Source organism: Rhinatrema bivittatum, chromosome 6 (assembly GCF_901001135.1).
Source record: "Rhinatrema bivittatum chromosome 6, aRhiBiv1.1, whole genome shotgun sequence".
Classification (NCBI taxonomy): Eukaryota; Metazoa; Chordata; class Amphibia; order Gymnophiona; family Rhinatrematidae; genus Rhinatrema; species Rhinatrema bivittatum.
In genome coordinates, this window is record NC_042620.1 from 359,065,164 (window position 1) to 359,090,225 (window position 25,062).

Genomic DNA, 25,062 nt, shown 5'->3' on the forward strand with positions numbered 1-25,062 from the left:
ATGTGGTTGCCCAGTTTGACTTGGAACGTCCTGTCAGCTAGGAAAGAAGAGAACTATTTGAGCATACTTCCTTCTATTCTGATTTTTCTTATCTGGTTGCATAGTAGGGTATGGCCCACAGTGTTGAAGGCTGCTTTAAGTTTATTAGAACCAGGATATTTTCATCATTGTCAAACCCTTGTAGTACAGGATCAGTTAAAGATATGAGTAGAAGTTTCTGTTGAGCAATCTTTTCTGAATCCAAATTGATTTGGGTATAGAATATTATTGTCTTCTAGGTGGCTTTCCAATTGAGATAGCAATGCCTTGTCTAGTACTTTTGTGATAAAAGGTAAGTTGGATATAGATCTGTAATTGTCCCAGTCATCTATGTCTGCAAGTTTTATTTTTTAGGATTGGTTTGATCACAGCTTGTTTTGCCCTGTAAGGGGCCAGACCTTCTGAGAGCGAATGATTGTTGGGGTGATTGCGTTGTGTACTAATTTTAGGGAATTCGCCGGAATTGGGTCTAGTGAGTAGATAGCTGGTTTAATTTTGGTGGTAATCTGTTTTATTTCCATTTTAGTAACTATGTCGCATGCATTCCATATAAGCTGCCCTTGCTTTATTTCAGGTTCTTTAGATGGTGACCAAATGGAGAGTTGTGTTTTTAACTTATTAATTTTATCTAACAGTGAGGTGGAATATTCATTGCAGGCATTCTTTGAGAAGTTGTATTTATTTGAGATGGGTGAAGATGGGTCCTTGGTTAGGTGTTTTACGGTGTCGAAGAGTAATTTGGAATTAAATATTACTCCGTGTATCCAATTTGCATAGTAGTGCTTTTTCGCTTTATTGATTGGTTGCAGTATTTTGCTAGGAAGGATCTGTACATTCCTTGAGATTCTGTAGATGGGCATTTTCGCCATTGTTTCTCAGGTTTTCTCAGAGGCTGTTTGGTTCGTCTTAGCTCTTCGTTGTACCATGGTTTATTTTGTTTAGAGTTATTCTGTTCATTTTGAAGTGTGTTTGTTTGTATTGGGCTTAGGTCATCTGCAATATCATTGATGATTTTTCCCCAGGAGATTTTTTCCCAGGAATAAAATCAATTAGATTATTTTTTTATTGATTCTTCTTGTACATCTGGTTTTATCTTTTTTCTGAAGGTGAAGGTTTGGTTGTTGTTGAGGTTTGTTTGCTTTGCATTGAGGAGTGTTATGTTAGCTTTTATTAGTTGGTGATCAGACCAAGGCATAATTTTGTGGGAGGTATTGATTAGACAGTTATTGCAGTTGGCAGATATTAGATCTAGGATACGTCCTGCTTTATGAGTAGGGTTGATTACAAATTGTGATCAACCCATTGCTTCCATTGTGTCTAAAAAGATTTCGCATGCGGTAGTTTTTGGTGTCTTGTCTACATGTAGGTTGAAATATTCTACGATTAGTGTATGTGTTGGAAATGCTTTAATAAAAAGTTTGATTAGAGGTGAGCAATAGACCATTCCTATGTTTTAATTGTGGAGATTTTAGTATTGCCACCCCAAAGGATGGGTTGATCTGTACTTTGTAGGTGTAAGTTTAAGTTCTTTTTTTACAGATTATTAGTAGCCCCTTACCTTTGTGTTTGAGTCTGGGGAAGTGAAAGACGACATAGTTGGAATGATCAATTTCATTTAAGAGTACATTATCTTTGTCGTTCAACCAGGTTTCAGAAATGCAGAAGATAGTAGGATTTTATTCATCTAAAAGATCATTTATCAGTGGTGGGTTTTTTTTTGACAATGACTGAACATTCAAGAGTAGGAATGTAAACATTAAGCAGGATGAGATTACAAGAGAATTGCAACATATCATGGGAAGGATCTACCTTGTTTTCCTTATTTGTCTCTTTTTTTGTGTGTTTTCCTTCTCAGTTCACCATATAAGGAGCGCGACAAAGGGGCCCGCCCCTTTGTGCGCCCCTTCGTGCAGCCCCGTAGGGCTTAACCAGAACTCTTTCTATAAGGATTCAATTATTAAATCTTGCTCACCCGTCAACCTCATGTTTTGCCTTCTGCCTTATATTCTCACTAAACCTGCCTTAGACCCTCCTTCCCCCTTCCATCTATGCAATTAGCTCCTTCATTCCCAAGGCCTGATCCCAGGACCTCCACTGCTCCCCACCCTTGTTACCTTGCAATCCAGTGCAACATAAGACTCCCTGTGGAGCATTGCATCAATCTAAGTCAATTTGACACAGACTATAGTGCCCCTCCACCAGCACTACAGCTGTCCCCTGCTCCCATATTCCTCCAAAATGGCTACTTTTCCCATCCACAAACTCCGATACAACTTCCACAGACCTTCAGTACGCTTCCACTCTCAAACACACCGGCAACACTGCTCCCTCCTCCCAATCATGCTCACGCCTTTCACGCAACTCCTAGGCATCTCAACCATCGCCCTGCTACTGATCAATTCACAATCCCTATCCAAAAAAACCCTCATCCTAAATGACCTACTCCTTGATGAAAAACCGGATCTCTGCGCTATCACAGAGACTTGGTTAAAGGACACTGACTCCGTACTGATTAATCAACTTCCAAACACAGAATACGACATTCACTCCATTCCCAGACCCAAAAAAAGAGGTGGGGGATTACTTCTAGCTGCAAAGAAACACCTTAAGCTTAAACATCTCCCAGTCTCGCTCCCTCCCAAATACGAAGTAGGCCTATTCAAGTCCCCATTCCTTCAAATATGCCTTATATACACCCCACCGGGCGTATTAGAGACTGACATCTCACCCATCATTGAATGTATTGCAGCAAACATCACCAGAGACATACCTGCCATAGTCCTTGGAGACTTTCAACCTCCATATCGATTCACGCCCCCTCTCTCACAGCTGCGAAACCCTGCTCTCTTCTCTTAACGCTATGGACCTACATCAAATCATAACCAGCCCCACACACAAAGCTGGCCACTCCCTCGACCTCATCTTCATGAACTCACTCCTCATCCCTCAATGTACCACTTACACTCCTGTTCCCTGGTCGGACCATTTTCTTATTAAAACCTCCTGCACTATCAAGAACACACCCAAGCAACATAACACAAAAACTACAATTCAATTTAGGAAAACCTGTCCCAGAGATGACCTCATCGACACCCTCACTGAAAACCTCAAAAAAAATCTAGACCTCTCAGACTCCCAAACTGCCATCACCTCTTGGAACCACATCACTAAAGACAAGGCCAACTTACTTTGCCCTCTAATAACAAAAAAGATTCAACCCCCCAACAAAGCAAAGCAACCCTGGTACACACCTGAACTAAAACTCCAAAAACACAATCTCAGAACTCAAGAAAAGATTTGGCGTAAAGATCCTTCTACCACGCAACTTGCCAAATACAAAACTCTTTTGCATGACTACAGAACTAACACTTTCCAAGCCAAACGCGACCACTATGCCATCAAAATTCACAACTTTCAATACAACCCAAAAGCCCTCTTCTCTATAATAACCAACCTCACCATGACATCTCCCAATTCAATTCCATGCGAAGACCCCCACACTAAATGCAACCAACTTGCACAATACTTCCACAACAAAATTGCCACCATTGCCTCCCGCTTTCCCTCTTCTCCTTCACCAACCAAGTTCACCCCTAATGTCATTGACTATAAAATGGATACATTCGAAAGTACCTCTTCCTCTGAAATCTCTACAATACTCAAGAAAATGCGACCTGCCACCCACCCCTCTGACATGATCCCCTCCAAAATGCTGTTGACAATCCCAGATAGCATTTCCCAACCTCTAGCTGATATCATCAACTCCTCCTTATCCTCTGGAGATGTTCCATCCCAGCTCAAATCAGCCATAGTAAAACCCATCCTTAAGAAACCAAAACTTGACCCTTCTGACCTATCCAACTACCGACCCATCTCCAACCTCCCCTTCATCGCCAAAGTACTTGAAAAATCTGTCAATACCCAACTGTCAGACTACTTAGACCAGCACCAGATACTCTATCCTTCTCAACACGGCTTTAGAAAGCGCTTCAGTACTGAAACTCTACTGCTCTCCCTCAATGACCTTGTCATCAGAGGCTTTGACAAAGGTCACTCTTTCTTTCTGGCCCTTTTAGACATTTCCGCTGCCTTTGACACTATTAACCACGCCATATTACTCAACAGGCTAGCTGACATTGGCATCTCTGGGACCCCTCTCCGCTGGTTCAAATCTTACATAAGTGACAGACAATTCAAGGTAAAAATTGAAAACCACGAATCTGAGCCAATCGACATCACAAGGGGTGTCCCCCAAGGCTCCTCCTTATCATCCACCCTCTTTAACATATACCTCCTCCCCCTCTGCCAGCTACTCTCAAATCTTGACCTTCCACACTGTCTACGCAGATGACGTGCAAGTTCTTATACCCATCACCGACTCCATTGCCAACGCACTAAAAAGATGGGATAATGCCCTCTCGTCCATCAACTGTCTACTCACACCACTCAACCTAGCCCTAAATCCTAATAAAACAGAACTTATGATCATTTCACCCCAACCCATCAATCCTCTACCCACCTCCTCAGCCACCTCTTCAGCCAACTCCCCCCTTGCTCCCCCAGTCCTCTCGCAAGCCGTAAGAGACCTAGGAGTTATTCTTGACCCTCATTTCAGCTTACAGAAATTCATCTCCTCCACCCTCAAAGACTGTTACTATAAATTACACACTCTCAAAAAACTTAAACCCATCCTGCACTTCAACAACTTTAGGACAGCCTTACAAGCCCTAATATTATCTAAAATTGACTACTCAAATGCCCTACTCCTAGGTCTCCCGAAAAACAGCCTTGCCCTTCTGCAGTTGCTGCAAAACGCAGCTGCACGCGTATTGACAGGCACCCGTAGAAAAGAACATATTACACCCATTCTGAAGCAACTTCACTGGCTCCCCATCACTGCTAGAATTCAATTTAAAACCCTTACCCTTATCCACAAAGCCATACACAATCCTGACATGCATTGGTTCCCTGACAGCTTACACCTCCGTGCCTCTTCCAGACCCACCAGAACGCCCTACACCGCAAACATTCACACTCTTTCTCCCAAACTCTTCCATCTCACAACCACTAAACAACGTGCTATATCCCTAGCTGGTCCATCTTTATGGAACGCCATGCCCACCCACCTACGCCTTGAGAAATGCCCTAAAACATTCAGACAGAATCTCAAGACCTGGCTGTTCACACGAGCCTACGCATGAGCCACACTTCCCTTCTCTGCTATTCTCCCATGCCTATTCTTTCGCCACCCCTACCAAATTCCCCCCTCATTTCTCTCCTCCCAGTATACTATTATACTTTTTCTTGTATTTAAGCATGATATTTTGTATGTAAATATTTGTACAGTTTAAAATTAGTTTCCCTTACCCCTCCACCCCCCTCCACATCCCTTCCCTCAATATCTCCCCAGTTTCTTTGTAAAACCTCCACCCTCCACCCCGTCCCTCCCTTTTTGCCCCCCTCCCCCCTAGTTCTTTTATCAGTTACACTGTGAAGCCCTGTTGGCCAGTTTGTTGTTCTATGGAAACCGATGTGATGTTTTCTTAACGAATGTCGGTATATAAAAAACTTTAAATAAATAAATAATATATACCCTGACTAAGTATAGGTTTGATTCTGTATATTTGCTCCATTTTTGTAATAGCCTCAGACATGAGTGAAGGAGCACCAAGTATCTTCTGGGTTTGAGAACACAAGAGAATATTCAACAGAGGATCCTGAGGCTTGTGCCTCTGTGTAGTTTTGAGACAGGTTAGGCTTCCCTCACTGTGTTTAATAACTGCAGTAGTGTTATAACAGGGAGCTGAAACTTCAGGCAGATGGAAATTGGTTAAAATAGGATTTGGTTTATCTATTGGATGCATAGAAAGAATGGCCATCAAAACCATAAGGTTGTTAAAGATTCATGCATAGAAGCACAAGGGTACTTTAAATAATGAGTTGTAATTTAAGCATTTTTTAACTTGGGATTCTTGGCCAGTCTCCATTGCTTTCATCGTCTGTTAGGTTTTTGTTTTTCCCCATAAGTTTGATGCTGTCATATTTGTTCAGGAAAGGTTTTTTTAACCACATGTTGGCACCTCAGGCTTCTTTGTTGTGCTCCTTCGTGCACGTGCCTCCCAGCACAAGTGCCTCCAGCATTTGCTGCACTTCTTTCCTTCCTCGGTGGTGTACCACATGTCCACACAAGAGCCCTTTCAGTCTCTTCTTTTCCATAGAGCCTACCAGTCGCGGTTCCTTACTCTCCTCTTCCTGTTATTTCACAAAGGTAATTGGTCTCAAGATTGTTTGTTGCAGGGCTCCATAAAGCAGAGTTGCTTACCTGTAATAGGTATTCTCCAAGGACAGCAGGATGTTAGTCCTCACACGTGGGTGACATCATCCGATGGAGCCCGGCATGGAAAACACTGAGCATGCCCTGCATGCCTCTAACCATGCGTCCACACGGGGTCCCCTCTTCGGTCTTATAACATAGAGTTCGCGAAAAAATAAATTAAACTGAGAGAAAACAAAACTCTGCGGGGCAGCAGGCAGGTTTTGTGAGGACTAACATCTACTGTCCTTGGAGAACATCTGTTACAGGTAAGCAACTCTGCTTTCTCCAAGGACAAGTGGGATGGTAGTCCTCACACTTGGGTGATTAAATAGCTCCAGGCCTCTCCAAACATGTGCATCAGAGAACAGGTGCCAATGTGCACAACAACTAGAGCTGCAACAACCACAGGAGCAGGCCTTCACCCAAGGACAGGGCCCATGCAGGGAGAGTTGGGTTTTCATGACTGGAAGAGATTATGGAGGACAGATTGTCCGAAACGACTGTCCTGCCTGTCATCCTTGCCAGGCAGTAATGTGAGGTGAAAGTGTGGAGGGGAACTCCAGGTTGCTGCTCTGCAATCTCGTGAATGGGAACTGCATGCAAGTGAACCACCAAGACTGACATGAACCGCACAGAGTGAGCTTTAACGTGACCGTCAAGCTGCAAGCCCACCTGTGCAGAGCAGAAAGCAATGCAGTCTGCTAGCCAATGTGATAGGGTCTGTTTAGAGACAGTGACTTCTAAACTCTTTCCGTTGAAGGAGACAAACTGCTGAGACGTGGTGAGGCGCTGTCCGGACCAAGTAAATGGCAAGCGCTCTCTTACAATCCAGTGTGTGTAGGGCACACTCACCCTGGTGAGTGTAAGGCCTTGGGGAATAAAGAAGCCAACACAATAAACTGGTTGAGATGGAATTCAGACACCACCTTGGGAAGGAACTTCGGGTGCGTCCGCAGGACCATCTTGTTGTGACAAAACTTTGTATAAGATGGGTATGACACGAGAGCTTCCAGTTCACCGACTCTGCGAGCTGAAGTAACTGCGACCAAGAAGATAACATTCCAGGAAAGGTACTTTAGATCGCAAGAACGCAATGGCTCAAACAGAGATTTCATGAGCTGCGAGAGGACTACGTTGAGATCCCAGAAGACTGGAGGGTGAGTGAGGGTTTTCAGTTGTAACAAACCCCTCATGAATCGTCCCATGAGCGGATGGGAAGAAATCACAGTTCCCATCCATACCCCAGTGATATGCCTCAATTGCACTGAGGTGAACCCTCACTGAAGTGGTCTGTAGACCAGATTCTGAGAGGGACAACAGGTAGCCTAAGCCTGCGGGAGGGGAGCAAGAGAAGGGATCTAGACCACATCCCTCGCACCAAGATGAGATCCTTTTCCACTTTTGATTATAAGATTTTCTGGTGGAAGGTTTTCTGGACTCCAGAATAACACGTGACACCCTTTCTAAAAGGGCGAGGGCCCGTACAGTCACCCAGTCAACATCCAAGCCGTGAGACCCAGGGCTTGGAGGTTGGGGTGGCAGAGCCTGTTCTGGTCTTATTAGGTCTGGAGCTGCCCCCAGTCAGATCGGGGGGTGCGAGACCAAGTCCGAAAGGGTCGGAAACCAGACTTGACGAGGCCAGAATGGGGCGATCAGGATCATGGAACCCCTGATCCTGCTGTAACTTCTGGAGCATTTTAGATATGAGAGGAAGGGGAGAGTAAGCAACCCAGTACCCCAGTGAATCGAGAAAGCATCCGCTATCGATACCCCGCTCCTCTGGCCGAGGGAGCAGAAGCCAGGGCACTTTCCTTTTTTCCAAAGAGGTGACGAGGTCTATGTCCAGGGTCCCCCAGGAGCAAAAGATTCAGTTCAGTACCTCTTGACTGAGGGACCACTTGTGAGGCTGGAACGTCTGACTCAAGGCATCCGCTAGGGTGTTGTCCACCCCTGGAAGGTACACTGCCCGGAGGATAATGCTATTTTTGATGGCCCACAACCAAATGTGGACCGCCTTCGGACAGAGGGGGAAGACCCCATTCCCCCCTGTTTGTTCAGATACCTCATGGCAACCTAATTGTCGGTCTGAACTAGAACCACTTTGTTCAGGAGCTGCTGTCGGAACACCTGAAGGGCGTACCGAATTGCTTGCAACTCCAAAATGTTGATCTGGAGCTGCAGTTCCTGAGCAGACCAAAACCCCTGGGTGTGGAGACCTGCAACATGTGCTTCCCACCCTATCTGAGATGTGTTTGTGATGAGAGTGGCCTGGGGTTGAGGGCTCCAAAAGGGGAAACCCTGCTCCAGATTTGAGGGGGATGCCCACCACTGGAGAGACTGTTGCAACAGTGTTGTAATGAAAACATGAGCACGCAGGTCCTGAGTGGCCTGCCACCACTGAGAGTGCAATGTCCACTGTGCTTTGCGCATGTGCAGCCGAGCAAAGAGGGTGACATGCACCGTCGCTGCTTTGTGGCCCAGTAAATGGAGGAATTGGTGTGATGAGACATGGGGGCAGCCGGAGACCTCTCAAGCCAGAGCCTCGAGGATGTCCGTCCTGTCCCGGGGCAGGAAAGCCTTCACCTGGACCATGTCCAGTTGGGCTCCAATGTCCAGTTGTAATGATAGTTGGAGGTGGCATTTTGGATAGTTGATCAGAAATCCCAGGGTCTCCAAAGTTTTGATCGTGATGCGCATGGCACTCTGAGCCCCTTGTTGGGAGTTGCTCTTGATAAACCAGTCGTCAAGGTAGGGAAAAACATGAATCCCTCACCTTCGAAGATGGACTCCTACAACTGCCAGACATTTGGTACAGATCCCATGCCAAAAGGCAGAGCAGGACTGATAGTGATTCCCGTTGACCAGGAATCGCAAGTACTGCCGATCCATCCAAAAGATGGGAATATGGGCGTATGTGACTTTTAGATCAAGGGAGCAGAACCAATCTCCTGCCTTTAGGGTAATCAGGGTGTCCAGCGAGACCATTTTGAACTTTTCCTTCACCAAAAAATGGTTTAAAGCTCTCAGGTCCAGAATGGGTAGGAGACCACCCGTTTTCTTAGGGATTAGAAAATACTTGGAGTTGAACCCCTGGCCTTGCTGGCTGAGCGGGATGGGTTCGATCGCTTGAGCCCGCACAAGAACAGAAAGTACTATCTGAAGTATCTGTAAATCCCCTGTTGCTGTCCATCGGTGACATGGAGGTGAGTGGGGTAGAAGTCGCTAGAAATGCAACTTGTAACCCTGACACACAATGGACAGGACCCAAAGGTCCAATGTGATCGAGGTCCATTGATCTGAAATACAGCTGGAGCCGACCTCCAACTGGGGGCCAGCGTCTTGCGGAGAAGGTTGGCTCATGCTCCCTGGCCATCAGTCTAAACCCTGTGGGTGGGGTTCTGCGGCAGAGCAGTGGTTCCCCAGGGTGTCTTGGTCTTGCCCTGGGAATAAGCCGATGAGCCCTGGACCTCGGTGCTGGCAGGTAGTATTTCCAAGGCCAATAAAAGGGCCTCTTCAGTTATTGTCGTGGGGGCTTCTTGGGTATCTGGGTGTCCAAGGTACTAGCTGACAACTGCTGATAGTTTTTCAGCTGCACCACCGCCTCCTTAATTCTGTCCCCAAACAGATTTTCCCCGGTACACGCAAATCAGCCAGACTGTCTTGGATCTCAGGGTGCAAGTCTGAGGCTCGCAGCTGCGCCATCCGCCGGGCTCCTATGCCTGCTGCAGTGGTTCTCATGGCTGTCTCAAAAACGTCATAAGCAGAGCGAACCTCATACATATCACACTCCAGTCCCTGCTGGACGATTGTCTGGAAATCCTCCTGGAATTGCTGTGGTAGGCGCTCACTAAATTCAAGGGCCTGCTTCCACAGGTTCCTGGAGTACTGCCCCATGTATAATTGGTAGCAGTCAAGAATGGTGCCCTGAAACACCCAGCGTCCAAGGGCATCGAGAGTCCTATGTTTTTGCCCTGGGAGCACCGAGGCATGGGTGCAAATCCTTTTTGCCTTCTTTAGGGCTGACTCTACACCACCAATTGGTGGGGGAGTGGACTGTGATCGATCCTAGTGGATGGTTGGACTAGGTACACCGTGTCCATCTTCCAATTAACAGGTAGCATCGAGATGGGGTGTTCCCAAAGGCAGGTTATCCACTCCTTGAAGATATCATGGACTGGCACTGCCACCACCTCTTTCGGGGCATCCATGAATTTTAGGATCTCAAGCATCTTGTGCCTGGTGTCCTGCTCACTTAAAAGCTGGAAGGGCACCGATTCAGCCATAGCCTTTACGAATCCCACAAAGAAGAGATCCTCTGGGGGAGATTTTCATCGCTTTTCCGGTGGAGAGGGCTCGGAAGGCAGATACTCTGATTCCTCAGAGGAGGATATGGATGCCTCCCCTTACCAGGGGTCATAGGGGGCCTCCCCCTCACTGTGACCCTCTAGGAATACGGAGGGCCAAGACCCAACAGCGGGTGAGACATTGGCCTCTAGGGCATCGAGAGAAGAGCCGGAGGTATCGATGGGCTTTGAGGTCGCAGGAGCACTGATGGATCCAACGGCGTTGGTGGGATCGGAGGCCCTGAAGGTATCGGTGGAATCTATCCCGATGGCCCTGGAAGGTGACGTGGCACTGGGTGTCCACGAGCCGCCATCGAACCAGATGGCTCTTCCTTTTCAGTGGAGTCGCTCACGGGTATGGCGGCTAGTGGTAGTGGTTTTCCCTTCAGCTGCAAAGGGTTTTGGGGTGCTGGAGCCGGCTGCATCGGAAGGACACACCAAGCAGCATATCGAGCTTTCCTGTAATGGTGCAAGCACCATTGGAGTAGGCTCTTGTGGTGGTCCTGGTGGAACCAGAGGCTCTCAGCCCTACAAAGGTCCAGCTGACCGCCAACCGCATGCACCTCTCTAACTCCTCCTCAAAGGCAGCCGAGGATAAAACGACTTGTGAAGGAGAAGGTTGAATCGGGACGTTCCCTGGAGCATCAAAGGGCACCGAGCCCTTCACCGGTGTTGGTGGAGGCATCAGCGGGGTCAGAGGGAATTTCCTCCTCCACCCTAGACTGCTTCGTGGGAGGCCCTGACGTACATGCTTGCCCATGGTCTGCCTTAGAAGATGAAGATAATCAATGACTGTGTTTCTTTGATCTTTCTCTATGGTCACCGCTGTTCTTGCCTGGAACCGATGGCGAGGAACTCGACTGAGAGCCGGTCAACAAAAACCGTGGTCAGTCCCCTGCACCGAGATCGGGGCCAGGGAGCGTAGGAGTGGGCGATCCCAATGGAGTAGAGACCGGGATCTCCTTTCCAAGCGGTGTTGAGTTCCCCGAGACTGAAGGCGGATCTGACCGCTTGGACCCAAATAATTTTTCCGTTAATCAATTCGGGCCCATTGACTCTTGGGGGTCATCTGGGCATAGAGATCACAACCGCAGACATTGTGTGATGCCCCCAGGCAGAGAATGCAGACCTCGTGGAGTCTGTGATGGATATTGTCCGGGGGCACTGGGGGCACCAGTGGAAGCTGGTCGATGCCATGGAAAAAGTACATGGCGCGCACCAAAAAGGGAGGCCATCTGTGATCGATCACGTAAGCATGAGGGACTTAGCACAGCGCTGAAAAGGACCTGAAGAAGGAGCGAGGGACCCTACGCGACGCAGGGAGGAAAAACACTTCCAAAAAAGCAAATAGTGTCAAAAAGAAGCACGAGCTCCGCAACCGCGAGGCAGCAACTTCCTTAACAACTTAAGGAAGGACAGAGTGGATAGAAAAGGGGGTGGTGTGGCTCTTTATGTCAGAAACAATATCCAAGCATCTGAGCTGCAAGGAAATTGGGGCAATGAAGAAGCACTATGGGTCGACCTAAAAAAAGATGACGGAGCGTCCATTTATATTAGAGTGGTTTACAAGCCTCCAAACCAAAAGGAAGAGCTGGACAGAGACCTGGTTGAAGACATCCTTAAGATAGGAAAGAAGGGAGAAGTGGTGATCGTTGGTGACTTTAATATGCCAGATGTAGACTGGAAAATCCCATCTGCAGAATCTAAAAATAGTAGAGCGATAGTGGATGCCATGCAAGTAACTTTGTTCAAACAAATGGTAGTTGAACCCACTAGAGAAGGAACTATACTCGACTTAGTGCTCACTAATGGAGATAATGTCTCTGATGTCCAGGTGGGCGCCCACCTCAGCACCAGTGATCATCAAACGTTATGGTTTAATATCACTAAAAGAATATGGAAAAGAAGCACAAAGACCCGAGTTTTACAGTTCAAAAACACGGACTTTGAAGAAATGGGGAAATACCTAGAGGAAGAAGTAAAAGGCTGGGAGAACGAGAGAGATGTGGATCAGCAGTGGATCAATCTGAAAGGAGCAATTACTAAGGCAACTACTCTATATGTTAGAAGTGTAAAGAAAAGCAAAAGAAAAATGAAACCTATCTGGTTCTCAAAGGAGGTGGCTGACAAAATTAAGGCTAAAAGAACAGCATTCAAGAAATATAAAAGATCCCAAAGGGAGGAGCACAAAGAACAATATGATTCATCTGAGAGAGACAAAGAAATTAATCAAGTTGGAAAAAAGTCAAGCGGAAGAGAGGATTGCCAAGGAGATAAAGAATGGTAACAAAACATTTTTCAGATACATCAGTGAAAAGAGAAAAGTTCAAAGCGGTATAGTGAAATTGAAAGGTGGAAATGATCAATGCGTGGAGAAAGACGAAGAAATGGCAGATATATTAAACGAATACTTCAGTTCTGTGTTCACTAAAGAAGACTCTGGAGAAGGACCATCTCTACACAACAAGAAACTGGAAGGAAGTGGAACAGACGAAAACCCTTTTACAGTAGAAAATGTATGGGAAAAGCTAAAGAATCTGAAAGTGGACAAAGCCAAGGGACCTGATGGGATTCATCTCCAAGGATACTGAGGGAGCTCAGAGATGTGCTGGCGGGTCCGAAGTGTGACCTGTTCAATAGATCCCTAGAAACGGGAGTGGTGCCGAGTGATTGGAGAAGAGCGGTGGTGGTCCCGCTTCACAAGAATGGGAACAGAGAGGAGGCTGGTAACTACAGCCTCCTCTTCGGTTAGCCTCACTTCGGTTAGCCTCACTTCGGTTAGCCTCACTTCGGTTAGCCTCACTTCAGTGGTGGGAAAAGTAATGGAGTCACTGTTGAAAGTGAGAATAGTGAACTATCTACAGTCCGGACAATTACTGGACCTAAGGCAGCATGGATTCACCAGGGGAAGATCCTGTCAGACAAATCTGATTGACTTTTTTGACTGGGTAACCAAGGAATTGGATCGAGGAAGAGCGCTCTATGTCATCTACTTAGATTTCAGCAAAGCTTTTGATACGGTTCCGCATAGGAGACTGGTGAATAAAACGAGAAGCTTAGGAGTGAGTGCCGAGGTGGTGACCTGGATTGCAAACTGGTTGACGGACAGAAGACAATGTGTGATGGTAAATGGAACTTTCTCTGAAGAGAGAGCGGTTTTAAGTGGTGTACCGCAAGGATCGGTGTTGGGACCGGTCCTGTTCAATATCTTTGTGAGCGACATTGCGGACGGGATAGAAGGTAAGATTTGTCTTTTTGCGGACGACACTAAGATCTGCAACAGAGTGGACACACCGAAAGGAGTGGAGAGAATGAGACGGGATTTAAGGAAACTGGAAGAGTGGTCGAAGATATGGCAGCTGAGATTCAATGCCAAGAAGTGCAAAGTCATGCATATGGGGAGTGGAAATTCGAATGAACTGTATTCGATGGGGGCGGGGGAAAGGCTGATGTGCACGGAGCAGGAGAGAGACCTTGGGGTTATAGTGTCTGATATGAAGTCTGCGAAACAATGCGACAAGGCGATAGCAAAAGCCAGAAGAATGCTGGGCTGCATAGAGAGAGGAATATCGAGTAAGCAAAGGGAAGTGATTATCCCCTTGTACAGGTCCTTGGTGAGGCCTCACCTGGAGTACTGGGTTCAGTTCTGGAGACCGTATCTACAAAGAGACAGAGACAAGATTGAAGCGGTACAGAGAAGGGCGACCAGAAAGGTGGAGGGTCTTCATCGGATGTCATACGAGGAGAGATTGAAGAATCTAAATATGTACACCCTGGAGGAAAGGAGGAGCAGGGGTGATATGATTCAGACTTTCAGATACTTGAAAAACTTTAATGATCCAAAGACAACAACAAACCTTTTCCGTCAGAAAAAAGTCAGCAGAACCAGAGGTCCCGAGCTGAGGCTCCAAGGAGGAAGACTAAGAACCAATGTCAGGAAGTATTTCTTCACGGAGAGAGTGGTGGATGCCTGGAATGCCCTTCCGGAGGAAGTGGTGAAGTCCAAAACTATGAAGCACTTCAAAGGGGCGTGGGATAAACACTGTGGATCCATCAGGTCTAGAGGACGCGTATAAAGAGCAGGCAGCAAAACACTGCACGGAGCGGCAGTAGCCACAGAGGCATTCACGGAGCGGGATGCCAGTGGCCAGCGGTTGGTGTTCCACCTTCACGGAGCGGAAGGATGGAGGGCTGCCATCTCCCAATTAAAAAAAAGAAAAAAAAACAAACAAAAAAAAAACAAAAAACAGGGATGGGTTCATGGGCTATAGGTATTACCAATTATTAGGCTTATTCAATTACCAATTATTAGGCTTTTCAATATCTGATAGTTAATGTGACTTTCAAGGCATACTTCACTTTCAATGCATATCCAGCATAGCTCCCTGCTTCAATGGCAGGGGAGAAGAAAAACTAATACTTCACGCATATCTCTGCTTCAACGGCAGAGAGCTATGCTGCCGCTTACCCAACTAATCAAACTTAACATTTCACTTGGAAGCAGCTCCATCACTGCTCTCTACATTAATAGTGGGGGTGAAAGGGAAATAGAACCTAGGGTTACTAAGAGCCAAGAGAAACAGATAAGTATGAGAAAAAAGAAGTGTGAAGCTTGCTGAGCAGACTGGATGGACCGATTGGTGGTCTTCTGCCGTCGTTTCTATGTGGAAAAGAAGAGACTGGAGAGACCCCCGCATGGATGCGTGCTTAGAAGCATGCTAGGCATGCTCAGTATGTCTGTCAAAGTTTCTAGAAACTTGACAAACGTTTTCCGTGCCGGGCTCCATCGGATGATCTCACCCATGTGTGAGGGCAACCATCCTGCTTGTCCTTGGAGAATCTTGTTTCGACTCCTTGTAGTTCCCTAGGTAGGATTTTGGTCATTTTTTAAAATAGATTTATTTTCGGTCAGTGCACCATCAGTGCCCAATGGGCATTGATAGTTTGCGGCCATCTAGTTTGATTTTTTACCTCCCTTATTTTCTGGTCAGCCACATCCAGATGTTTCCAACTATTCCCTCTGTGTATCAAGGTTGTATTTATTATGTATCCTGTGCTTGTGGGCATCGCATGAAGTCTGGGGGTGTAGTCTATATGTGACCAAGACCTCAAAGGGACAACTGTCCTGGCTATAATTGATGGATAAACATTGTAGGCAGCAGAAGACTGATGCATCAGAGGCATTGACATCCAAAGACCACAGAGTTGCACCAGTTTCTGGTGATGCATCAAAACTGAGAGTGCAGTCCACTCCCTTGATGTTTCACAGTCAGGCAGTTGGCTAGTTCTTCTCATCAAAAAAAATGGTTGCCGGGTTGTTCCTCTTTGACACGCATGGATTGAAGGCAAAAAAGTATCAGTATCAGTCTCCATTGATATGGAATGTTAAGGGAGGGATAGTTCCCACCCCACCCCCAGAGCAAGAACTGCACCAGTCTCCAAGGATCCTTGTCTCAGCCACTGGTGTACCTCTCAGTTCCCAGGAAGACGTGGCCACTCCTGCTGCCTCCCATCTATTGTCCTTTAAGGGCATTTGGACAAAGATCCAGCAAGCCTTAGATGAGACACCATGAGGCCTTGGTCCTCCATCATTAGGACCAACATGGGCTGAAATTGAGCTGCTGCTAGAGTCCCTCCAGCTGCCTGGCGACCTTGCTTCAGTGCTGGTTCCAATGCTGGTTCTATGGTAGCTATCCCATTGGTGTTTACTAGCCTATCAGGGGAGTGGGGGTAGCCTCCCTGAGGTACCAGAGCTCCTTGGGTTCCATGCCCAACTGATGTGTTGTCTGCAGGATGGACACCGGCCTACTGATTGTGGTCTGATTCTGAATTCTCCTGCAGATATGGCTATAGATCAATGATATCTGTGAAGAAGAGGAATTAATGGTTCTCCCTCTCTAATCTTTCTCCTTCAGAGTGAAGGAAGTCCCCTCCTGAGAATCTCTTTTTCACTGGTTTTGTTAGGAGAATGGCAAAGGTCATTCCCTTTATATTGCTGCCAAAAAATGGTGTGTCCAAATCAATTACAAAATCTGAAACGACTTACATATTACATAATTAAATCTGGAGACCATCATACTAAAGAGCATTATGAGAAAAGAAGCAATATGACTTAACCTACTGTAATGTTAAAAATCACTCCAGTCACAAAAACTTTGGCTCCACTTTTTAATCGTAGGGCTTCAGTTTGTTTTTCAAAAAAGTATCCATAGTGCTTGTTGAGGCACTGAACCTCAATATGGATACTGTGCAAGTTTAAGCCCCTGATTAAGAACATGAAACAGTCTGTGTCGAGCTAGATGGGACTAAAGACAGTCTTGGTGGTTGTGAAAGACACTTCAGCGTTTCACATAAAAGATAAATGCCTGTCTTATATAAATACCAGTTGGTCAACAGTATTTTAATTGCAAAAAACATTTTTGAAAAACAAATTGCTGAAGATCTATGATTAAAATGCGGAGCCAAAAGTTTTGTGAATAGTGACTTCTAACATTACAATAGGTTTTCACAATGCTTCTTTTCTCACTTTGCTCCTTAGTATGATGGTCTTTAGATGTAATATGTAAATCATTTTAGTTTATGTGAATGATATGGACACACCATTTTTTGATGGTTCTTATTAGGATTGGGGATGCCACCATATCAGGTTATCACTGCATGGTGACAGAGGATGAAATCAGAAACAATGCTTGACATCCTCCAGTTCATGGAGACCCTAAGGAAGTTCTGGTAGTCCCAGTTCACTCTAATCCTTTAGGAGGTACAGATGAGGATATGGGAACCAAACACCCCCCGCCCCCCCCCCCCCCCCATTTGTAGCTCCTAGAAATGAGGAGGGTGCAATTTGTATTATCCAGAAGGCTCCCAGATTCAAAAAGGAGGCGGCTACTACACTAATCTGGGGTGGCCCCCACATGGATGTGTGGTATAGTAGCATGCTGGGCATTCTTTGTGAGGCACTGTCAGTTCTAGAAACTTTGAAATAAAAGTTTCTGGCCAGACTCCATATGATTATACCATATCTCACATGCGAGGACTGACATATTACATATTACAGGTCATCATATCCCAGTAAAAAAAAAAAAAAAAAAAAAAAGATCGCTGCAATAGGAACTATTAGCATATTAGTACCTGAACTATTTTAAATTAATATCATGGGTGATTCTTAGACTTCTGAATCTGTTGAACTTGTATATTTTACCAAATTTAAGAATCCTCAGGAGTTTTAATTTGAGGAAATAAACATCTAGCACTCAGTTACACAGATATAAAGCCGAGGTATGAAGATGGTAAAAGAGAAGCAAGGCAGCATTCAGAACAGACTTAAAACTTTTTTTTTTAAGTAATAGTACAGTTTTATTTTTTGACTTTTATTTTGTAGCTGAAGAAAGCAGTAGTAGTGACAGCATATGGCTAAACAGGGAGCAACCAATGCACACACCAGTAATGATGCAGACACCACAACTCACTTCCACAATCATGAGGGAACCCAAGAGATTACGACCAGAAGAAAGCTATATGGGAGTCTATCCATTGCAGCCTGAACATCATCAAACGTCTCTTGATTACAAGTAAGTATAAAGTAAACCATCATATTTTCTTTCTGAATGTTAACAAATATGAATTACCGTGTAAAGGGATATTTTTTAAAGCACACAGGTAACGTGGATGCTTGCTCAAAGGCAACAGGAAGAAGCAGTCAGGCAGCAGCAGGAGAGGGCAGCTATGAATTATGTCAAGCTGAGGACTAATCTACAGCATGCTATGTAAGTAAAAATGTTGTATTAATAGACTCTCTAAATGAAGTTCCTTTTGTGTTGACTTATCTGTGTCTTTTAAATTTACCCAACCTCAGGTATCAACAGTTGAAACAGCTAAAATGTTCTTTATGAATATTTAGTGCTAAAATGTAGGGCCATAGTCTTGCAGGAGCAGAAAGTTGTTTCTCCTAGGACAAGTAGGATGGTAGTCCTCGTACGTGGGTGGTGATATCATCAGATGGAGCTCGGCATGGAAAGCTTGTATCAAAGTTTCTAGAAACTTTGACCAACCTACTGAGCATGCCCAGCATGCCACTATCCACTCGTCCATGTGGGGTCGCTCTTCAGTTTCTCTTTTTCTGTGAAGCTAGTGCCTCATGATTGTGGAGCTCGTGCTTCTTTGTGGAAAACATTTGTTTTCGTGTCAAGTCCTGTCGGGTCCTTCTGTGCTTCGGGATATTTTTTGAACATCTCAGTAAGTGCTTCGTTGTTTATGGTTGATTACTAATGGTGCTGTTCCCTGGTGGCCGTCTGGCATCAACAGTGCGCCATGCTCTTTTTCCCATGGCATTGTCCGATTTTTGCCATTGCCCCCAGTGCCCCTGGACTATGTCCATCACAGACTCCCATGAGGTCTACGTTTTGTGCCTGGGGGCTTCGCATTATGTCCGGGGTTGCAATTTTTGTGCCTAAATGACTCTTAAGGGCCATCGTGTGCACCTGGACAAAATGAAAAAAATTGTTTAGCGCCAAAAAGTCTAAGCCCTCGACTTTGGCGTCAGGGGCATCGACACCCAAGGGACAGGGGCAACTCCCTCCTCCCGCTGTAGGGTTTCCGTATAGAACGGGGTGTGGGGGCACCAACTGAGTTGCCCCCGAAACAGCCCCGGGTTGAAGAAGCATCGCCTTCCATCGAACCCGAAGGACTGAAGCGATCCACAACGGTTCCAGTAGTGGGGATTGATCTTCCTCGGGGCTCCGGGGGAGATCTGATTTCGCTGTTTCCTCCTCCTCAAGCTGTCCTATCCTCATCAGGATTCGAGGAGGAGTTTGGAGCGACATGTGCAGCTGGCAGTCGCCAGGCCCTGCAGGTCATCAAGCCCCCGGTGCCGCCACTGGAGCCCGCTCCATCGGTGCTTGCATCTTTACTGGAGTGGTTGGATTTGCGGCTCAGTGTTTTGCCAACACAGCCTCTTCCAGTGCCCCGGGCACCCTTGCTGACAGAGGGGGCGTCGGTTCGGTCCCCACTGGAGGCTATCCTAGTGATTGATTCCTCCGATGACAGGGAGAGGCCATCAGGTTTGTTGGCACCACTGTCGCGGCCTACACCTCGGTCGGTGGCACCCCTTTTAGGTCCCTCAAACTCGGTGCCTTCAGAGCCGCCGGTTCCCCGGTGCTTCTGGTGCCCGCGGCACCCACAGAGCCAAGGTACCCTCGGTTCCAACAATGCCGTCTGTTCCCATGCCTCTGCCCTTGGGGCTACCAAGCCTTTTGGGGTCTTGACACACATGATCATTGGGGGCTCTACCCGTCCCCGGGCATACAGAGTGAGGAGTATGTGCCCCCCCTACGATCCTTGGGAGGACGAAGCATTCCCATCCTCTACAGAGGTCTCTGAGGACTTGCACCTCTCCTCTGGAGGGGAGGGTACAAAAAGGTAAGTCTCCACCGGAAGACTTGACTTTCGCCGGGTTCATGAAGGCCATGTTAGAATCGGTGCCTTTTCAGCTCTTGACGGAGTAGGATTCCAGTCATAAGATTCTATAAGTCCTTCAGTTTGTGGACGCTCTGAAGGAGGTTGTCGCAGTACCGGTGCACGACATTTTCAAAGATCTGTTCGTCCATTTGTGGGAGCCTACAATTTCCATCCCTCCAATAGTTCTGCTTTCTTTTGGTTCCTCCACAGAGAGTAGATCTACTAAAGAATGAATGAAAGGAATTGAATATATACGCTCCAGGCCAAATTCATCCCTTGCTGTTGTGCGTCCAGAAAACTTTTTTTTTTTTAATATAATAGGTATGTTTCATTAATTCTTTAGTGATGTTTCATGGAGCTAGTGTTCCCTATGGTACGTACTGAGTGCCTGTAGCAATAAGCGCACAGCCATGTCTCCTGGGTGCTAGAGACACACAATTTCTCCCTAGTGCAACCCTTTTAATGCATCAGCTCATTTAAATATAGCATCAGGTTGTACATGCGTTAAAAAAAAAAAAATGCGCACCCAGTTTGGATGCGCATTTTTACACGCTTTTTTTTGCATTAGCCTGACAGGAAAGCAAATCCTCACAAGAGGGTTATTATATACCTCTACCATCAGACAGAGATGTAGTAAAGCTGACTTGCTGATGTCACAGGCATATAGCTTCGCTCCTACATCAGCCCGCCAGGGTTCTCCATCTCCAACAGATGGTGGACATGCATCTCCCTACTTGGAGGTTGCTTGTAGTGAGCAAAAAAAGAGAGAAAATAGGAGAAAGAAGATTTTGGCGCACCACTTGAGTTCCTGAGGTGACACCCGTTTTGGCCCTCAGTTGAGCATTTTAAGTCTGGGAGCCTAGCAGGCATAGGTTAGAGGGCAATGGAGTGCCCAGCGGAGAAGGCTTGTACCCTCTCCCCCCATATCCAGAGAAGAGGACGAGGGGAGTGCTTGGCGGTGAAAGCTTGTGTTCTTCCCCCCCCGGTAGTTGGTGACCCAATTGTGTTCTCAGCCAGGGAGAGCTGAGCTCAGTTAAGGGAGAAAAAAGAGTTGGGAAGGTTTAATACCTCTCTCTTTTTCTTTACTGGGTCTTCTTCCCTCAACTTTTGTGGCTCTGTGTCTCTTACCCCCTTTCCCTTTCTCTGGGGAGATAGTGTAGAGCGGAGGTGGCTCAGGCTCAGCGGGTTGAGCAGCCTTTGGCTAGGCTCATTTCTGTCAGTTGCATGGCAAGCCATGGCGACAATTTTTCGTGCACGCAGGTGTGTGCATTCTTGCTGTGCGACAGTGTAATGACAGAAGTAAGTACGTACATACACAAGTAGTTGTGCACGTACGGCTACAGCCTATGTTTGTGCGAGTAATTTCACGCAGGGGTATTTGAGTGTGTACGATCGTGGCCTAGTTTTGGGTGCATAGTTATGCGCAGAAGTACTTGTGAGTGTACGATTGAAGCCTACTTTTGGGCACGTATATGTGCATGTAATACCAGGCGGCCTCCTAGAGCTCATTGCAGGAAGCTATGGCACCAGGGACAAAAAGGTCTATGCATCTTACTCTCTGTGAGGCTTGCTTTACCAGGGCAATCCCTCCTCAGACTATGCTGACTCCAGAAGGGAGTGAGGCAGTAGGTGACACAGTGGATGTGTCCCCTCTCTCCCTCTTGTTCCTAATAGCAGGGACATCTCAGAGAGAAGAGCTTGAAAGTGTCAAGTTTGGGCCTATGAGCACCAGTTTGGATCCATCCTCCTTTTCCTGGGTGGAATTTTTACGGGGCCTGGAGACTTTTCTGCAGGAGTGCCCATTGGGGGCGAAGCAACCTACTAAGAAGGATTTGCATACTCTGTACTCTCACTTGTCAGCCACTGTGAGCAAGTGCTGCAGGGAAGCTGTCCCTAGTGATGTTCAGGGGAATGTGGATCATGATACGTCAGATGGCTCTGATAGGGGCTTGGGTTTCTCCCCTGTGGACGAGGGAGAATCTCCACCTGATTTAGAACCACATTAGACTTTATTCTGTTTTTTGTTTTGTTGGGTTTTTTTCACAAGGATATGTTGCCAAGTTGGTTGCCTTAGACCCTGAAGATGCTCAGTATGGTGGAGGTGACACCACAGAATAGCAAAAAAAAGATCCCTTATTTTGTCACCTTACGCAAACTGTCACATTTCCCTTCTGGATCCAATTCATGAGTTGATTGACCTTAAATGGAGTACCCCGAAAGTAAGTTTAAAGGGAGGCGCACTAGGGTTGTACCCTTGGATCCGAAGGCAAGGGATCAGTTGCGATTCCCGAAGGTGTATGCCTTGGTATGCACTCACAAACACACTACAATTCCTGTGGGAGAAGGGGCAGCTCTGAAAGATGCTTTGGATAGGAGGATTGAAGCTATCTTTAAGCAGGTCTTTGAGAAGATGGCAATGAATTTGCAGATTGATTCTTGCTCCTGCCTGGTGCCTCAGGCTGGTTTGCGCAGGAAACATAGGGAGTGGGGTTCCGAAGGTGGATCGGTGATGGAACTGGGGGCCTCATTAGCAGATGCGGGATGTGACTTAGTGCAGACGGTCACTGGGATAGCGGCTAAACAGTTGTTGCTGCTTTAGGGATACCATCCTTTCAGAGGAGCATTTACTTAAAAGGTCTTGCCCCTTTGGAAGATCGCAGTCCTTTTGGCCTAGAAAGTCTCGTAAGGATGTGGGCTCCTTGATTTTCGCAGTGAAGGTGTGAGGGCTCACCTAATGAGTCAGGAGATAACCGGGCATCTGTCTTGCTTTTCTCAGAGGTGGGTCCAGATTACGATGGACCAATGGGTCCTGCCATTGATGAGGGAAGGCTATGCTCTGGAATTTCTCCAGATGTCTTTATGGTGTGTCTATTCTCTACAGAAGAGAGTAGCAGTGGGGATTACATTAAAGAGACTGTTGAATTTGAAGGCCATAATTTCTGTGCCCAAATCCCAGGAAAATAAGAGGCGCTATTCCATTAGTTTGTCATTCCCAAGAAAGAGGAAGGATCTTATCGTCCCATTCTGGATCTCAAAGGAGTCAATTGACATTTGTGTGTGACTCATTGCTGAATGCAATTTCTATATTCTCCCAGGACAAGCAGGATGGTAGTCCTCACGTGTGGGTGACGTCACTGGATGGAGCCCTATCACTGGAAAACTTTTCTGTCAAAGTTCTAGAACTTTTGACTGTCACACTGAGCATGCCATGATCCCTGTCGCCACAGTGGTCTCCCTTCAGTCTTTTTTTCCGCACTGCAGTTTGCCTCGCGGTTAGCTCTGTGAGAATTCCTCACACAATTTTCCTTACGGAAAAAAATTAATATTTTACTTCAGAAAACATTCCCTCATAGTGGTCTTCCATCGGGATAGTGTTTTTCCATCATTCGGTGAGTACATTCACCATTCCTGGTCGATTCCCGCTCCCACCTTTTTCGGTGTCCGCAAGCCATCGACCGCTTTTGGGCCTCAACCTCTGCCATTATGGCAACAGGTTTCTGAAAATGTCCGGAGTGCCCCAGAATCATGTCCATTACCGACCCACATGATGTATGTTTGCTGTGCCTAGGCTCATCACACGACATGTCTAACTGCCCACGTTGTGCCCAGATGACTCCAAAGGGTAGGCAGGCTCACCTTGACAAGATGGAGACTCTGTTCAAAATCAAGTTGACTCCATCGACGTCCACCCAATTGTCACCGGCAGGACCGGTGACAATTGGGTGGACCGCTGCCCTGGTGCTCGCCGGGAGCACCAGGGCAGCGGTGACCATCCGTCACCAATTCAGTCTAAGGCATCCACATCATCTACCTCGGTGCTAGGGAAAGACCAGACCGAGCACCAAGGGAAACACCGGCACTGCCGCGAGTTGTTTCCCGGTGCCGGCACCAATACCGCATCGGATTCGATCGCTATCGAGCCACTTGCGAAGAAGACATGGGTAGAGGAGCCCTTAACACCCTCTCCACCCGAAAAACCAAGGCGATCCCCACCGATATCAGTGCCGGGTACTGAGCCCCCACAAGCCCTTGTGGAGGTGCCAGTAGCGCCTAGCCTGCCTCCCCCTGTAGCTGTGATACCTACACCAGCTTTCAGGAAGGAACTGGACGGTTTCACCCGCCAGGCAATACTCGATGCTCTCCGAGACCTACAGCCATCGATGCCGGCCCCCATACCGGCACAGACATCCGAGCCATCGATATTTCAACCGTTGCTAATCAGGCTGGATACACTCATCGGTGCCCTTCCAACACAACCCGGCCACAGATTCCAAAGAAACCGGCAAAGCCTCTGAAATCCCCAATTCCCATTCCGGAGACCTCAGACAACAACAGCATGGATTCCAGTCCTCTGTCACCCTTGCCTGATCCATCAGGGCTCTCGGGACCGAGAGGCCCGCGTTTTCCATCGATGCATCCGGGGCCACCGAAACCCGCATCAGTGCCACCACATCTTCCATCGAGGCCAGCGAAGGATCCATCGGGGTCAACCCATCCTACCATATCAATCTTCTTCTCTCCTTCAGGATCTCGACAAGGGACCTTTTCTGACACATGGGAAGATGTGAACACCGACACATCCACGGGAGGATATCTTATCAGAACCATCTCCAGAAGAAAGGAGAAAATCTCCCCCAGAGGATCTCTCCTTTGATAGTTTTATTAGGGAGATGTCAGAGACAATGCCCTTTGAACTTATTACAGAAGAGGACACACACCACAAAACATTAGAGGTTCTCCAATTTGTGGATGCATCAAAAGAAGTGATGGCTATACCAGTACACGAAATGTTAGTAGATCTGCAACATCGTCTCTGGGAACATCCTTGTGCTATTCAGCCTGTGAATAAGAGGACTTATCTCGTTCAACATATTCCTGGTTTCCAAAAACCACAACTGCCCCATCAGT

General features: G+C 46.8%; 1 protein-coding gene across 1 annotated transcript in view; it reads left to right on the forward strand.

The window, feature by feature from the left end:
- Nucleotides 1-25,062, forward strand: part of STAG2 (stromal antigen 2) — a 1,172,735-nt gene that overhangs the window by 1,065,243 nt on the left and 82,430 nt on the right. Inside the window, 2 exon segments of the mRNA XM_029607875.1 lie at nucleotides 18,080-18,269; nucleotides 18,351-18,464. Of these exon segments, the coding sequence (XP_029463735.1) occupies nucleotides 18,080-18,269; nucleotides 18,351-18,464 (304 nt within the window).